The sequence below is a fragment of the Maniola hyperantus genome, chromosome 14 (genome assembly GCF_902806685.2).
Source record: "Maniola hyperantus chromosome 14, iAphHyp1.2, whole genome shotgun sequence".
NCBI lineage: Eukaryota > Metazoa > Arthropoda > Insecta > Lepidoptera > Nymphalidae > Maniola > Maniola hyperantus.
The window spans coordinates 3,461,495-3,480,707 of record NC_048549.1 but is presented as its reverse complement, the minus strand read 5'-3'; the positions used below and the strand labels follow the sequence as shown (position 1 = coordinate 3,480,707).

General features: G+C 35.2%; 1 protein-coding gene across 4 annotated transcripts in view; it reads left to right on the top strand.

The window, feature by feature from the left end:
* Positions 1 to 19,213, top strand: part of Eip63E (cyclin dependent kinase Eip63E) — a 138,055-nt gene that overhangs the window by 19,407 nt on the left and 99,435 nt on the right. The window contains exon 1 of one of the 4 annotated variants that reach the window (XM_034975387.2): positions 2,236 to 2,634. The exons of the other annotated variants lie outside the window; for them this stretch is intronic. Coding sequence (XP_034831278.1) covers positions 2,571 to 2,634 — 64 coding nt within the window. The 5' untranslated portion in view covers positions 2,236 to 2,570. Of the gene's footprint in view, positions 1 to 2,235; positions 2,635 to 19,213 lie in introns of those variants that run through there. 4 annotated transcript variants of the gene reach the window in all.

The following is a 19,213-nucleotide window of genomic DNA, read 5'->3' as shown; positions in this document are numbered from 1 at the left end:
AACTTTATGGACGTATTCAATTTGAAGGTCCCTATGAATATCATCATTTCTGATGTACCAGGGTGCATTTACAATATTCCTGAGTACTTTGTTTTGGAACCGTTGAATGATTTGGATGTTACTTTTTTTGGTACAGCCCCACAGCTGTATGCCATAAGTCCAAATGGGCATCAGGACTTGTCTGTACAAAAGAATCTTGTTGTGTATTGACAGCGAGGAATATCTACCAAGTAGCCAATACATCTGTTTATACTTTATATCAAGTTCTTTCCTTTTTTTCTTGACATGAGCTTTCCAGCGCAACTTCACATCAAGTGTCATACCAAGGTATTTAGCTGTATCCACGTAGGAGATTTTTTGGTCGTTTATGAAGACAGCGTGATACTTTTTTGTTTTATTTGTGAAATCTATATGAACTGACTTTGATTCATTTAGCTTTATTCTCCACTTTTTAGTCCATTTATAGACTTTATTTAGCGCTATTTGTACGTTACCCACTGCCTCTTCATGTGTGCCTCCTACGGCCATAATGGCAGTATCATCAGCAAAAGTGGCAATAGTATTGTTTTCAAGGTCTGGAATATCGCAGGTATATAATAGGTACAGGACCGGCCCTAAAACACTCCCTTGCGGAACTCCAGCTTTTATACATTTAAGCTCAGAGTAGGCATCTTCTTGTCTTACTCTAAATGCTCTATCTGTTATGTATGATTCCAGGATATCTGCGAATGATTTGGGTAGCTCGTTTCTAATTTTATGAATAAGACCTTCATGCCAAACTTTATCAAAAGCCTTTTCAATATCAAGAAATACCGTGGAACAAACTTTCTTTTCTTCAATTGTTTTTTCTATGGTGTTAACAATTCTATGTACTTGATCAATAGTTGAATGTTTCTCTCTGAATCCAAACTGATGATCTGGTATCAGGTTTTTGTTTTCTAATATTGGTTTCATCCTCTTCAGTAGGAGCTTTTCGAATAGTTTTGACATAATAGGCAACAAAGAGATAGGCCTATATGATGTTGCTTCATGAGGTGGTTTTCCTGGCTTAGCTATCATAATGACCTCGGCCACTTTCCACACATTAGGCACGTACCTGAGTCTAAATGCAGCGTTTATTATTGTGGTGAGCTTAACTATGGCTTTCCTTGGAAGGTTTAATAAAATTTCTCTCGTAATTAAATCATATCCAGGAGCTTTCTTGGGACCCAATTTGAGCTTTATTTCTCTACATATTTCTTTGGGTGTCACTAGTTTGATGTCTACATCTTCTTTGATTTCCCTAGTAGAGTCTTTATCAATTTCTTCTCCTTCGTATGGCTGAAATATATTCTCTAAGTGGTCTGCAAATCGTTTAGCCTTTTGGTCGTTATTTATCGCCCACTCATTGTTTTCTTTTTTAATTGGGGGAATATGCATTAGTGACTTGTCCATATTCTTTGTCGCTTTCCAGAGTGAATAATTGGTGCTCCGGTCATTTGTCAAATTTTGAAGGTAATTGTCCATAGTTATTTGTTCATACTTTTTGATTTCGCGCTTGATTTTTTTTGTAAGTTTATTCAATATTCTTTTATCTAATGGAGATCTAGTCTGATGCCATCTATTTCTTGCCCTTCTCTTTTCAGTTATTAGGTTTAATATATGTTTCGGATACACTGTACTTTTAGGTATATTTTTATATTGTGATGGAGTATTTTTCCAGGCCGCCTGTTGTATGTCTACAACAAATTGATTGACCTCTTCATTTAGTTGTCCTGGACATTTTAATGGTACTTTTAGATTAATGCTGTAATTCAGTTCTTGTTTAAAGCCATCCCAGTCCGTTTTTTTACTTGCTTACTGTGACATCTGAAATGAGTTTTTTAACCATTTCAGTTAGTCGTAAGGTATGTGTATGTTTTATAGTGTTAATTTTATTTTATTGTAATTTGTAAATGTGTATATGGGTTGTTTTATGCCTGAAAATAAAAAACTATTATTATTATTATTATTATTAAATAAAAACCTTTGTTTTTCATCCATCTCAATATTATTTGCAAATGTAATTTCAGTTTAATACCTACAATAAATATAGAATGCAGTTTATAGAAAACCAGTCAAGTAAGTGCAGTATCAAGTAACCAGGCGAGTGCTCGACTGCTCGGTCGTTGAGAGATAACAGTAGGTAAACTAGTGAACGGGCGTTCGCCGACTCGTTTCTCATTCGTCCGACGTCCACCACAGTCCACAAGGCAGTAGTCTCCTGCGCTTCAATGCGAGAGGACGGCGCGCGCGCATTTCGATGTAAATAAATCTAGGTCGCGCTCATGTGATAGTTCACATTTCTCCGGCTTAAGAGAAAAAGTGTTCAGTGACCGCACAGTTATTAATCGTAACGGATTTCACATACAATCTACGATTCTCTCGATACGCAAGTGTGATTATAGAAATCTCGAGTGCCAAAAAAGTGGCGGATTTATCTATGTGGGCTATGTGATATCCAAGTGTATAACCGTATTCGAGGCTTTTGTAATCGTCCAAGCGGATATAGTCCGCAGACGTTTCGTAGAAGTGTTGAATTGATTTTGTGAATGAGTCAGCTAACAGGCGTCGGGATTGTTAGCTTCGTCAACGTGCTGCCCACGATCTCAGAAGGTAATATTCTAATATTGATGTCTTTGTCTCCATGTAATTCAATACTAGATGTCTAATGTCTGTAATTTAGATTGTCTTATGTGATAACTTTGTCAGAAACATCTACAATCTATGTTGTCACATATTTAGCAAATGTGTACTATATAATTGCTTGCCTAAAAGTTATCTGAGTTAATACTTTGGCAAGATATCAATACATTCAATCTCATCTAAGTTGTAAACCTTGCATATCTTTTTAGAGTATAGATTTCTTACCCTTCAAATAACTTCGTGTATTAGCTGCACTTAAGGTGTTTCTAACCCTTGACGCGTGTTCTATCTTGTTAGTTACATAACTTGATACCCCACGTCAAATGCAACCCGTACATTATTATTATCCATACTAATATTATAAATGCGAAAGTGTGTCTATCAGTCTGCTAATTTTTCACGGCCCAACCGACTGTGATAAGATTTGGTACAGAATTAGCTTACATCCCGGAGAAGGATGAAAACCTGAACACACGTGGACGAAGTCGCGGGCACCATCTAGTTTATTATATTTAAGTAACAATTATACTAAATCTCTTATGTCATTACATTCTTCATTATCTTACTTATCATTAGTTTTTACTGCTTTTATCTCGTATTACTTACATTTTAAAAGTCCCGAAATCTCATTATCATCCATCTTTAATATCTTTAACATAATTGCGTTACTAATTGTTACTTCATATACTTATACCTACCGTTTATTTTACTAACACTTGAACTAACCTGTTTTACTTAAAATAAAACTGGACTTCTGCTAAAGTCCTTCCTCTTTTTGTTGCATTTTTACTCTCGTATTCAAGTAAACTTAGGTCTGAAGTTAAAAGGTCTCGTAATTTTAAATTATATGTACACAACTGTACTGGCTTTTGTGTTGGTTCAAGTGTCTTACTTTTATATACTTACCGATGTAGATACATTTTTCATCTAAATATATAAAAGGAAAAGGTGACTGATCTATCAATGCACAGCTCGAACTACTGGACGGATCGGGCTGAAATTTGGCATGCAGATGGTTATTATGATGTAGGCATCCGTTAAGAAAGGATTTTTGAAAATTCAACCCCTAAGGGGCGTGAAATAGGAGTTTGAAATTTGTGAAGTCCACGCGGACGAAGTCGCGAGCATAAGCTAGTTTTACTACAAGTCAAATTTTTGAAACTGGTATTTTATTGGCTTCAAATGTTGTATAGTTTTAAACAGCCATATGAAAATTAATCAAGTATAAGTAATAATATTTAATTAATCATGTACGATAGATGTATGTATTAGTCACGAAATGAAAAAAAATTGTTATGGAGTGAAACTTGTTATGTACCTACCTACTTATTCAACGAATCGATTAGAATTGTATATTATTTCGCCCAAACTTATAATTAAAGTTTTAAAATGTTATAATGAAAGTATAAATAAATAGGAAACTGATGCAGATAAATATCTATACTATAATAATTACATTATCTGCATTGTCAACAACCCTACCTTCCTTGTATCCTTCCTTTATGTCAACAAATCTTAAATCATACACGTATATCACGAAGGCCAAGTAATAAGGAACTATATGAACATGTTCCTGTCTCAAAGTAACTAAAAAGTAATTATGATTGACCTTTACTGTACAAATCATTTATTGCCGTCAACTTTAATAATAGGCACACAGACGTTAGTATTACTTAGAGCATGGTTAATTGTACATTGTGGCTAATTCCGTTGTACACAATCTCTAAACTAAACTAAAATAACACGTCTAAATCTATTGCTATCCCTTTCATAATGTTGCTTGTGGAAAAGGAAAGCACTAGATTTAGACCTGTTAATTTGGTTTATTTTAGAGATTTTGTACTAGAGAATCGGCCCCATTATCTATCTACAGGTGTAACCAGAACGCTAGCAAAAACAAAGACAGTTGAATAGTACCTACTGATGATGGCTGATATGATACCGCAAAAAAAACGGAAAAAAATATTTAAAAAATCCTATAATTTAGTAAAAGCTTACGATATATTACAAATAAAACATCTGACTGACGCTAGAGGTCAACGAACGTTGCGTAAGTAGGCCACTCGGAGTCAATGCCGCGTCGTAGGTGGGGCACTGAACCCAGTTTTGCACGCTATACATTGCGGGTTTGAAAAATACTAAATCACTAAAATTACAAAATGAGGTAAATGGTTATTATTGGTATTAGATTGTGTTTAGATAGTATAACAATAACGCCTAGTTTTTGCTAGCGTTCTGGTTACACCCTGTATAAGAGTAACTTGACTATCTAATTTGTTAAATAGTCATGTTACTACCTACTAGTTTTGTAATAGAGAGCCATTGCATCGGCTTTGTTATATTATAAGTACCAATACCAATTGAAATGCCATTTTAACGACTACCGTATTTTGCTACTTAAAATGTACGACTAAAGTATAGGAAACAGGAGGTGCCAGGTGGGTAAAGCATGACTCGCATGTCGGAAATCTCAGTGATCGGCCCAAAATCGACCTTGACGACGCATCCGCCTAGCGTCAGATGTTTGACAAGATGCAGGTGCCCACCCGGGTCAATGACTAGTTATCGAGTGGAAAGAGCTATAAACATCGATATAAATGACAAGATATGCCCAAGCGAACAAAATTTTTCACGGTTTTGGAACTAAATAAATCAGCGCCACCTCTTAGATACTAATGAACGACCCGTTTGAAATCCAGACGTCACTGAGGTTGCATTGGTGCTAAATAAACATTTTAGTACCAATGAGTCGGTGCCATTTTACTTGTTCAATGGCCCTGTCCCTACGAAGTAATATATAAGTCTATGGCTATAAAGGTTTTTGGTTTTGAACCTATTGATTAAAGTCTGCGGGTACTACAATCCACCACTTTAATCTATTAAGTACCTTTGATAAATTGTTTCTACATGTGATTATTTAGGTGTCATCAGTTAAACAGGCATTAGATAAGGAATCATGTGTGGCAGCGTGGTTAGGTATTCCAGTAAAACGCCGTTCACATTATATTATGTTACATTTATATTCACAAGATAGTCTAAATATATAAAAGGAAAAAGTGACTAGTCAGTCTGCTTTTCCTTTTGTATATATATATATATATATATATTAGGGTGTCCCTTATATGGACGAAAAAATTTTTTTTGCAGTTATCAAAACGCATACCCTCCAATTTTGTTTATTATACTAAGCTTAACTTAAATATGAAATTTTAACTTCCTACGTTCGTGTTAACCCGTGCCGACAGGGTCCCAAAGTTTATGTAAGATGGTGTCTTTGAGTACTTCTTAATAAATAGCTAGGTCGTCGTAAATATGAATGTTGTATGTAAAATATTGATGAAAAGACAATTAATTTAAGTAACACTTTTATTTATTAAACAGTTAAAGTTACATAATTTGTTCACAATACTTTCTTCTTAAGGTCTCTTTTTTACAGACTAGAATCATCTTTTTGTGTTCTTGAACACAGCGTAATAAAAACTGCTTTTGCTGAATTTTCAAACTCGAAAACAAATTTTGCGTTGGATGGATACGAAAATACTCAATGATTCACCTAAAACAATAAGTAAAATTATAGATAGTTCGATCAGTTCCCGATAATCATCACGCATAATACATTATTGGAGTTTATGCTTAAAAAAACGTCGCCAATGCGTTAATAGTTGCGTCATAAAGATATTGTTTTACAAAATTACTGCATGTTACGATAGAACTAAGGTCAATGTTTTTCCAGTTGCCTTTAAACTTTTGAAAAAAACTAGGTGGATTTTTGATTAAAATACACTTAAGAACCAATTCATAAACATAATAGCGGCAAGGAAGAGTATCATCTCTCTATGTAATTTTTGTTCCAAAAGTACACAAGTTCCATTCAAGCTGCCTGTATTGGATGATGTCGTATCCCAGCACATTATTTGTACCTAACTTATCATTGAGGTTCTAGTCACAAAGTGCGTTTGCAACTGTTTTAGCTTGATCTTTGTCAGATGAGATGTCCAGTTTTAGTACTGCAAGGAAGTACTGCTCCTTTTCTCCAAATGAAGTAAGGATTGGCAGGCATTCTTTTTTAGAACTTCTCACAGGCCAGGAAACAGTTTTCCATCCCAGTAAACAGTAACAAATTCGGGCACGTTATACTAAAAAATATTTTTTATGAAATCCGCTTTATCCTTTCTCATTTGTGTTCGAATTCGTTGAATAGAAGGTCCGTTGATTGGATAATCGTCGCAATTAAGACCTATTGCTGGCAGGCATATCGAGTAGTTCTACTAGTTCTTGAGGTGGTATAATGCTTTGTAAAAGGACGTCAATTACCTCTGTGAAGACGTTTGCCTGAGCCTCTTTTTTCTCTTCTTCAATCTTTCTGTCTTGACCTTTCATCCTTTTCAAGTAACTTTTCTCTACACCCAATAAACAACCTGGACATCACCACCACACCAGCGTGTATGATATCGAATAAATTATCCAAATATTTTTGAAAACTCCCCTCGCAGCTTTTATAAGCATGCTGTGCTATATTGCACCCCTCGCCAGACTTGGTAAAGATCCACAAGCTTCTTTATACAGTTAGGAAGAGCTTTGGTGGGTATTTCAGCCTTTCCTCAGAATGTAATACACTCTTGAATGACAAGATTTGTGATTTCACTAACACTTTACTTGATTTCGCAAATGTTAAAACAGAACTGTGAGAACTTGACGGTTAGACGGTAATTTCGTATCAGTTATTTGGTGATTTACCTGAACAATTAAGAAAATACTTTTTTACAACGCTTCTCCATTTCACTGACATCTTTAAAATATCAAACAATACGCGTAACTAATGATAGGTCGATTAGATTAATGATAGGTATAGATAAATCGACAAATAGAGCGAGCCTGGGGCGGCACTTGCAGCGCAACTTGTATGAACATTTTTCCAACTCAAGTCGGCACGGGTTGCAGTTATCCAAATAAGGAAAAAATTTATATTAGAGTGTTTTAGGGTCAAATAAACAAAACTAGAGCCTATGCGTTAAAACATTCAAACTTTGAAAAATAAGGGACACCCTAATATATATATTTTACTTTTTGAGAGAATGCGCAGAATCAGACAATATGCCAGCAGAACTATATCTTAAAGTGACTTTCGTTGCCCGACGCGGCGGCCTGCTGACAGGACTTAATGTATGGGTTTTAGGTACAGATTTTATCGCGTCGTATAAATTAATCTGTTCATCCGACGGCATTATACTTTATAACGTTGTAAAAACAGTCTTTCACTCCTTGGAAGACTTAATGGACCAAAAATGAAGGCGAAAAGTAAATATTTGTCTTGCCTTCTATGTTAGCACCATTTGATTTACTGTTGCGAATTCAAGAGGATTTGGAAAAATATTTGTATTACGTGATGGTTAGTAGAAACATGGTTTATTTTCTTTTCATGATTTAATTTTCTTAATCAGGATTGATAAATTAGAGATTGAAAAATGAAAACTGTAGACATTTAACTAAAACTTACAAAGTTCCACAAGTTAAAACAAGTTTTAAATCTACTTACTTAGAAATAGAGACAGAGCCCGCGAGGGCCAGACCTTCGTTATTTTATAAAAGCTGAAAGTTTATCTTCGTAACCTGGCAACCCCAGGAGTACGTCTGGCAATGCATGACGTGATTTCTTGTACTATTCCGAAGAAAATATAAAAAAAATACCCTTTATACTTTAGATTTTTTACTCCTTTGTTACCTGTTATCTCCCAAAGCCACCATGATCCAAACTTCATAGTCGCTGATCGGTCTTCCCAGTGTTCGGTATAACACGCAGATAAACTTTCAGCTAGTATAAAATAACAAAGGACCCTCGCGGACTCTTAGTCCAGAATGTAAGTTAAGCAAAGTTTTATATGAATCAAGAGCTAAGCTTATATGAGCACTCGTAATGGAAGTCTAGCGAGAAAATGTACGCTTGGCTGACCGCGATGTTAGGTCATGGCTCGGCAGACTCGCCGATATTATTGTACAATCACGGTACTACATGTTTAGAAAACTTCAGCGTTCGTACCTAAGCATGTTTACTTCAGTCACGAGTTGATACATAAGTGAATACAAAGCCTACATCCCGTGATTTGTATGTATGGAATGGACAACTATTTGAAATTGAATTATCATTTGAGGGTTCTAATGAAGAAAATTACTTAAACGCACGTTAAAGGCAAATATAATGTTAGTTTTTGTTTTAGTATCTAGTTACTTGTAAATAATAATTATTATCATAGGTACTCACAATGTTATTGTCATTAGTTTTGCAATTATGATTTTTGTTGTTAACGATCCTATTATATTCAAGGCCTTCAATTAGTTTGAAACTATTAATTTTATCTTTATTTACAAAATACATAATATAAGTTAGTTAAAATTAACATCATCCATTTAAAACTACGCTGTGAAGTTGAATTCTAATAAAAAAACCGGCCAAGTGCGAGTTAGGCTCGCGCGCCGAGGGTTCCGACTTCCGTACTACAGTCGTATTTTTTCGACATTTTGCACGATAATTCAAAAACTATGATGCATAAAAATAAATAAAAATCTGTTTTAGAATGCACAGGTGAAGCCATTTCATATGATACCCCACTTGATATAGTTATCTTACTTCGAAACTTGAAAATAATAGGTAATTATTAGGTGGTTCAGGACCACAATTTTTTTTGTGTGATGTAACCCTAAATTCACGGTTTTCAGATTTTTTCCCCTTATGTCTGCTGTCTGCTATAAGACCTACCTACCTGCCAAATTTCATGGTTCTATGTCAACGGGAAGTACCTTGTAGATTGCTTGACAGACCGACAGACAGACAGACGACAAAGTGATCCTATAAGGGTTCTGTTTTTCCTTTTGAGGTACGGGACCCTAAAAAGATAAAAGATACTGTAGATGCAAAAGCTATTAAGATAATCTTCGTTTGAATTGTCGTTTTAACATAAACGATACACAAAGCGTTGCATAGCTCAATTCGCATTTACATTACAATAGTTCGCATTGTGCGCACGCGCAGGGTCACAGGTTCGAGGTCAGGTGCCGTGTGCACTCCCTCTTGCAGTGCTTGTACGATCATACAACTCAGTATAAGTCCCGCAAATTGCTATTACGCTGAACCATGTCTCATTAACATCGAAATGACGTCAGCCGAAATAAAAATATACCATCAGCTCGAAACTTCAGTCTAGTGCTGACGGCACTAAAATCGCGGCCACGCGCATTCGCAATTTGCGGGACTTATACTTAAATCTCCTGATTGAATCCAATCATTATTTAAAATGGTTCCAGCATTAAAACCTATATTTATGTCACCATTTCCATTTAAACAATTTTCTAAAGAGTGCGTAGTTATTTAAAAACAAATTATCTAAAATTAATTATTTACCTTTGAATCTCAAACTGAATTATCTAAAGTTCAGGGATATAAGCAATTTATACAAATTAAAGTTATATAGTTATATACCTACAATGAAGATAATTTATCCCACAGCAGCAGGTAGACGAGATTGTTACAACGGCGAAGCTTTATTATCAATTTTGGGAACAGACCGCATTATAAACACCTGCCTCGCACTATGTACAAAAAGCTGGCCAAGTGCGAGTGAAACTCGCGCACCGAAGGTTCCGTGCTACAGTTGTATTTTTTCGACATTTTGCACAATAAATCAAAGTTTTGTATGCATAAAAATTAATGAAAATCTGTTTTGAATGTACAGTAAAGCCCTTTCATATGATACCCCTAATACTAATTATTTGTCCATGAACATATTTTAATTTTTTTAAAGATTTTTCTCTTTATGTGTGCCATATGATCTACCTATCTGCCAAATTTTATCATTCTAGGTCAATGGGAAGAACCCTTTAGGTTTTCTTAACAGAATATATAAGTCAATGCTTGACAGTCACAATGGACAGACGAACAGACAGACAACAAAGTGATCCTATAAGGGTCCCTTTCTTCATTTTGAGGTACGGAACCCTAAAAAGTGTACATTTTATATTCTGAGCAGGTTTTAGACAGACGCGAAGGATCTCATTCCAGTTCTGCTCGGATAGTTTTTCGTCGTTTATTGTTATAGGTTTTGTGGCCGGGCTATTGTCTCAACCTTGTACTCAATGGCCTGAGCCTCCAGTATGGGACTGACGAGCCTACCGCAGCGGTTTATTTTTAAGTGAAGAGGAAACATTGGTACTGATTCGGACCACAACTCAATTTTAGAGCATTCGAATCCTCTTCTTAATAATATAATATGAAAAGGACAGACATAACTTTGACGTGGGATGGCAACCACGACGCAGTAATGAATTCTTCAGTTTGCCTGATGATTTGGTTCATCTTCGTGAAAATTGGTTGTTTGCAAAAAATAAAGTAATTTAACACAAGGCAACTAATTAAATCTTAAAATGTAATCACGGTTTATCCTTCACCAACAACCATTTAACTAAGCATCAAATTTTTTATTATGTTCAGCAAATAAATGTATGAGATTATTAAACTCTGTTGTAAATACGCTTTGTTTGAAAATTACTAAAACGGGCCTTGACTTGATAATTATGTCATATGACTGTAAAATTCCGTTGGAGATAATGTGAATAAGTGAATAAGTTTCTTCTTTCAGTAAGGTTGTTGTATTGTACAATACAGTTACATTTGTATTAAACAATGATTTTATGTTCTTCATACATTGGTACATATTCAAAAATGACTTGACAAAGAAATGAATCATCAAATTAAACCTGTCATTCAATCACATGAAGTAAATGTTAAATTAATTGTTAGTCAAGTTCTTAAAAGCTAACGAAAGATTAAACTAACATTCATAAAAGTAACAGGTATGACAGAAGGCAATATGGCGAGTATAGCAACAAAAATTTAATAGCCTAATTCAAGGCGTGGTTGCATGGCGTCATGTGCGGAAGTTTCAACGAGTTTCCAGTTGATTTTGTTATTCAATTCAATTCTTTAAGGATATCCTGTACATCTACTTCTTATCTCATCTATTCAACTATTATTTCCGCGTTATGCTAATTGAAATAAATCATGTATAAAATTTCTTTGATTTAAAATGTCTTATTTGTTTAAAATGGCTGTAAATGTATAGAAGACTAGCTGATGCCCGCGACTTCGTCCGCGTGGAATTAGGTTTTTTAAAAATCCCGTGGGAACTCTTTGACTTTCCGGGATAAAAAGTGGTAATGGTAAAGTGGTATTTGTTTGTCACACAATTATTAATATCGTTGTCAATGCTTGTATGCTCAAGCTTTATCTTATTCATCTTCTAAATTACTTTTATCCTGTTCAATAAAATCACAGTTCCAATACTTTCAATTGTATCAGTGCATACATTGCGTCAGCACTTACTACCAATTCAGAACATTCACGGGATCGGCATTTTACGATGATTTAGGTCGTTTATCATGAATCATCTTCCTTGTAGTGGTGATTTCAATTTGTTTCTAGTAAAAATATTGTCCGGGTTATGACTTATGATTACTTTCTAAATCGTACTAAATTACCAGTACCCTTATTATAAATGTGAAAGTGTGTTTGTTTGTTGGTTTATTGGTTTGTTGGTTTGTGCCTCAATGACGTCGCAACGAAGCAACGGATCGACGTGATTTTTTGCATGGGTATAGTTTAAGACCTGGAGAGTAATAGTAAGCTTTTTATCCTGGGGAATCAAAGAGTTCCCACGGAATTTTGAAAAACCTAGTGAATAATAATAATAAAACTAGTGAATAATAATATAGAAAAATAAGTACTGATTACCAAAACGTAACCCGTACCTATCTCTTGTAAACTGTTGAAAAATGAGAATGGGAAAATGTTTCCACAGATTAATGAATCTCCTGAAGAAGGATGTTTAGAGTTTATGATCTTCGGTGTATTCAATTTTCCTTGGGAAATACTTAGTCAACACGTTCACACAATGTATATATATATATATACCCATATATACCCACTACTAGAAGTGGCAGTGGTGAATGCTCTAATCAAGTCAATCATCGCCTACACACTTGTTAGTGGTTGTTTTAACAATAAACCTCATTACTGATGACTCATCTGAACCTGCTACAGTTTTGTACATATTATGTTTAGTATACGTATAATTATTCTGATAACCGCAGACACTCTTAATTAAAATTCAACAGTATCAATTTACTCTAATTTGAAAATAAATAGTCCTTCAAGGTGTTATGTATATGTAAAACTGGAACATATAAAACCACACTCTTGGCGCGTATTCAAATAGTATTTTCCGCTGAATTGATTCAAATTTCAAGCTATGGCGCCTCGTTATGTCAATTTGTTAGTAATCAGTAGTAGTTTTACATTTGTATGCAGTAGTTTCATGAGAAAAAAAACTTTTTTTTTAATTTTATACTTTATTTCAGCCAAATAGTAATTATACTTTACGCTTGACATCCAGAAACTCTCTTGAGTTTATATGGATGTTGCACATTCCTCTTATAATACTAAACTAAACTAGATAATAACTAGATACAAATCAAAACTGATGAAATCGATGCGATCATAATAATATAAGTTTAAAAATAATGTTTTCGGATTTATTCCTTTACTTGTGCTATAAGCTATCTACATGACAAATTTGGATTCTAGGTCAACGGGAGTACCCTATAGGTTTTCTTGACAGACATGACAAACAGACAGACAGACAGACAGACAACAAAGTGATCCTATCAGGGTTCCTTTTTTCCTTTTGAGGTACGGAACCCTAAAAATAACGCTTTCTGTATCCGACCTTCTAACAACCAAGCGAAAGCTTTTTAAAATGTTGACCGGATCGCAATGAGAGTTTAACCTTAACGAAAATGCTAGTGGAATATTAAATAATATTCATAAAGTCAATACAAGGTCTACTTAAATATTTTGATAATATTTTTTATTAATGTTAAAATCTTTAAAATATGTAAGTAAACATTTGAAAAAGGTGCTTTACAAATGTTTAATTAATAAGCTAACCAAAAGCTAACAGCTTTACCAAAATACAAACACACTATTGGGGCCGATTTTCTTGTACACAATCTCTAAACTAAACTAAATTAATAGGTCTAAATCTAGTGCTATCCTTTTTCGCAAGCAACATTAGGTATAACAGGGATAGCAATAGATTTAGACATGTCATTTTAGTTTAGAGATTGTGTACGAGAGAATCGACTCCATTGTCATTCGACTGATTCAGCAATTTTGAAATGCTGTAAATCGGTCAAATAACCAAGTTTACGATCTATCCCGTTCACGCTCTTCGTAAATTTTCGATTGTCATTTACGGCTCTTTAGCATTTAAATCAATCATTAATTTTATTGCAAACGTATTCGGTTCAAAATAACTGTATTTATACAATAAATTAACTCAATGGTACGGTAACTGATTTCCCTCATTAAACCTTTTAATTAACCCAATTTGGTTGAGACTACGAACTCGCTTGTTTTGATTTGTATCATCAAAAGTAACTGCACATAGGTTCGACCACACTTGTTTCGCTTTTTTACGATTTGTGATGATTGTTTACTTTATCATGTAAGGACCATATATTATGTACTAGCTGATGCCCGCGACTTCGCGTGGAATTAGGTAATTAATTGTAGTTCATTTCATACTAATTGAAATACAAACCGATTTAATCCAAATTTACTCAACGGAAGATCCGCCTACAAAATTGAAATTATATTAGGATTTGTATTAATATAATTTCAATTTTATAATCTGTGATCGCGATACTCGTGTGCACTAGTTTGTTAAGCCGTGCAGCGCGGGCGCAGGGTGGGTGGAAGGAATGGCACGCGGCCGCGTCGCGCAAGGTCGACGAACGACTTTCGCACGTTCAAAACACGCTAGCCCACCGCTGTATTGGTTTTGTTACCTTTGTTGCTTAGTTTTCTTAGCGTAGTCTCCTCGTTACAAAGGCCTAGACAGGCACTGGCTGAAGTCTAGAGATCGTACTTTGACTTTGCTCAGACTTAACTTAGAGTTAAAATGTAGCAGATTTATGTGAGAAACATAAATCTGTTCGTTTTACCTGTTTTAAGTCTAACCAAAGTCAAAGTATAAGTATATAAGTTGTACCCTCAGTAGATTTCAGGTTAAGCGCGACACCTCTTGTTAAGAACAAAGATGATCTTGACAAAAGGTGTCTTTATTTCACTAATAAGAACAAAGACGATTCTTGACAAGAGGTGTCTTGATAGAAATTTATTAAATGTCAAATTGAATCACTAGGTATTTTTTTGTCAAACTGGTTTAGACTACGCAACGCAAGAGATAAAACCGGCCAAGTGCGAGTCAGGCTCGCGCAATGAGGGTTCCGTACTACAGTCGTATTTTTTCGACATTTTGCACGATAATTCTAAAACCATGATGCATAAAAATAAATAAAAATCTGTTTTAGAATGTACAGGTGAAGACCTTTCATATGATACCCCACTTGATAAAGTCACTCACTTCGAAAGTTGAAAATACTAATTATTAGTTCATGACCACAATTTAATTTTTTTTGTGTGATCTAACCCTAAATTCACGGTTTTCAGATTTTTCCCCAAATGTCAGCTATAAGATCTACCTACCTGCCAAATTTCATGATTCTAGGTCAACGGGAAGTACCCTGTAGGTTTCTTGACAGACAGACGGACAGACAGACAGACAGACAGACAACAAAGTGATCCTATAAGGGTTCCGTTTTTCCTTTTGAGGTACGGAACCCTAAAAATGAGAGATTTATGAACTGTTAACTGATTAATGAACAAATAGCTAGACGACACAAATAGGGTAGAACGAATCCATAAGATGCCGTCTAAATTACATCTTTTTTACTTCTTCTAAATACATATTATTTCCTATTTTTATCAACTGTAGCAAATCTGTTTCTTAGTTTTCTTAGACGCGGAGATTGCGTTTATATTGTCGTAGTAGTTATCCGATACGCTTGGTGCATTTTGTTGTGTCCATATAAGTTTACCGACGAGGTGTTTACTTAAAGTTCGTCAGCCCGTAATGGGTTCGCTGGGAAACAGTTTTTATTGAACTTTCAGAAAAAGTGCCTGATTGATTCATCTATCATAGCCGGACTCCGGCCGTTGTAGGTAAATAATGGTAAACCTTTGTAACACAAATGACTCAACCAAGTTATTTACATATGAAACTTGTCAGGGACTTATCTGCCAAACTTTTAATTGTGTCTAATTTCAATATCCAATTTCAATTTTTGAACTATTACCTACTCTCGGAGCAGCAGGTTAGACTGTGCGTTGATAGACGTATAAGTCAGTTAGTCAGTCAGTCAGGACTTTGAATTTTATATATACAGACTAGCTTATGCTCGCGACTTCGTCCGCGTGGACCACATAAATTTCAAACCCCTACTTCACCCCCTTAGAAGTTGAATTTTCAAAAATCCTTTCTTAGTGGATGCCTACGTCACAGCTATCTGAATACCAAATTTCAGCCCGATCCGTCCAGTAGTTTGAGCTGTGCATTGATAGATCAGTCAGTCAGTCACCTTTGCCCGAGTAACTCCCGAGCGTAGCGAGGGTGTTGCATCTAGAGAGATAAAGTCAAACAGTGCAATGTTTCCTCTAATTAACTGAAACTATAAAGACTAACTCTTTGTATGACGTTTATGGAAAAGTATTCAACGAGAGCATATCTTAGTTTATTCGCTTTTAATTGTTACATGGGAATGCAGAAAGTAATTGCATTGTTAAGATTTTATTACTCTGTAAAGAAAAGGAGTTTGATTCCGATTAGGCTTGCGGTTCTCAGAACTGTTATTATTAACCAGAATATTAATAACTCTATTTTTTGCATCTTGAATAATGCGAATTAGTTATAAGATGTACATGAAATTTTAAATATTTATACTTAAAATGTTTATGTGACTCAATGTTAAATTTTTTATGTATATGCAATAAATGTTTAACTTTTCAACTACCTACTGGCTACTACTCGACTCATAGTCATGTACTATAAATTTTATATTACTTACATTAAAGAAAAATACATGTATTTGTTTGTTATTCAGTTTAGTCAATACTTTGGTGGCTGTATACAGGAAGGTACTTAGGGAGCATGTTGTGTTTTATTGTGTACTAACAACTTTTTAATAGGGTTTCGAGATAGATAAAAATGAAAAATCTAGACGGACTTTTTTAAATATTTGAAACCTACAGAGTTTTTTTTCCAAATAAATTAATTAAAATAATTTAATATATCTACGGAAAAAGCAAGCAAAGTGTACAGAAAACTGCAATAAATAATAGAATTATTGGAAACAACGGACTCCGAGGTTGTTGTTTATAAACTTATGCTCCACTTAGACATTGTTATATTCGAAGTGCATTGTAAATGCAGTTTTGTTCTACCTCAACAACATTTTTTTGAACAAGTGAAGTGAATTTTCTTTACTTAATTAATTATTTAATGTAACAATAGATCTTAAGAAATGCAGCTTGTACTCAGCTCTTTGAATACGCTCTTCAATTATACGCCAATGCTTTGATAAGGTGTAAATACCGGGGTTAATGTTGAGTGGCGCTGATTCAAAGAGAACTGGGAGACAATAATAGTATGTAGTTATATTTAATTTTTGGAGGTGCCAGTAGAGATGCTTAAAAAGAGCCTAGTGAAACCAAGAAAAACATGAAAAAGACGCATAGACACTAGTGAAACCAAGAAAAACAAGAAAAAGACGCATAGATACTAGTGAAACCAAGAAAAACAGTAAAAAGACGCATAGATAATAGTGAAATCAAGAAAAACAAGAAAAAGATGCATAGATACTAGTGAAACCAAGAAAAACAAGAAAAAGACGCATAGATACTAGTGAAACCAAGAAACAGAAAAAAATACAGAAACATGTGCAGGCCCTAGTTACGAAATACGAATCCATATAGAATTTGTTAGTGAAAATAATATACAAAAGTCGACCTACTTTCGGGCATACCATTCGATGATTGTTTATTAATAATTCGGTCCCCACAGATGAGAGGTTTCATTTTGGCACGTAAAGCAATTAAATACCGGGATTATGTCGAGCGGCGATGTTTTGCGACGGGCCGGCGCGGCGTGGGCGAGACGGAGATCGGGTTCAACGGACATTCCCGGTATGCGGAACTCTGTATCTGGCTCGGCTCTCCAATTTATTGTCACCGGTGCACTTGATTGCAAGTAGGTAGCTAACGATGACGGGCTTATCTTTGTTAGATACGAGTGTGTGTGTCCACTTCTTGTATTGAATTTGTGGACCTATGTAGTCTATTGACTGGGTGACAATATACTGCTGCACTATTATTATATTCTATTCGAAAATGTTTTCAATATACCTAGTTTCCGTCCATCATGACGTCCATTGGTTGACGATGATGATGATGACAATGTGTGACAGAGAGCAGTGGCGTGCAGGCCATAGAGGCGTAAAAGTACTGCTTATCCTACTTAAAACAGCTCAATGCTCAGTTTGCGTTGGGCCCTGTTGAAAATATAGTTATCTACCTAACCTACACCCTGAGTTCTCCGGGTAATACCTCCCCCTAGTTCTCCGGGTTCTTCTTCTTCACTCTGGGCTGGTTTCCGCATTTAAACGTTTCCGTCTGTTTTGCGTGTAGTTTTCCGGGTAACACCTACCTTGTGTTCGAATTCTGTGCTCACGCCACTGGCAGGGAGTGCATAAATAAAACGCTCAATTCATATTTTTTTATTGATTGTTGAAATGACGATAAAACCTTCATTACTGTTACACCGCCATAGTATAAAGTCATGATACTGTTTTCTATTCACTGTCTTCAAGGTTTTGTTCTGGTTTTGATGGTCTAGAAACGTTATCCCACTCTGTGAGCTCCACTTTCCGGCCTACTTATCTACCGCACGTTGCTCAAACTTGAGCATTCGATTGTCTATTTTATTGGTTCCCTTATCGCTATAAATGATGTCGTGGTTTGAAGGCGTGAACCCATATTGGTACTCATAGCGCCGGTACATAAATGCCCAAATGATATGCCACGTCTTAGCCGAATTTCTGTAAACAAATAACAATGGTTAAACATGCTATTAGGTATAAAGAAATAGGAAGAAGCTAGGTTGTGTGCAATACTCCTGAAAGAAAGCGACTGATGTCAAGCTAAAGTAAGACGAGTTTAGTTTATGTCGTCTAGAGCCCTAGGGAAACCAGACATGGTAAGAAAGTTAGTTCTCTAGTTAAAGCTATATTTACTTTTCAAGCTTTTTTCAGGTGTTGTCGCACTAATAACTTATAGCTCTGTTGTATAGCGACTATCGCAACAAAAGAGTACAAAAATCATCGAAGAAAATTTCTTCTATTGCTGAACCAGCAAATAGATATTATGTAGGGGTACCTTTTCATAATGTATACCTAGTAAATTAGGTTGGACCGTGATGAGCAAAATATCATCCCTACCTATGTTGCGCAAAGTTTGGAAACTAATGAAAAACTATATGCGGTAAAATCCATTAAAAGTTTTGTGCTTGGTTTTCCGGACTCGTACGTTTCGTGTATCCTTTTC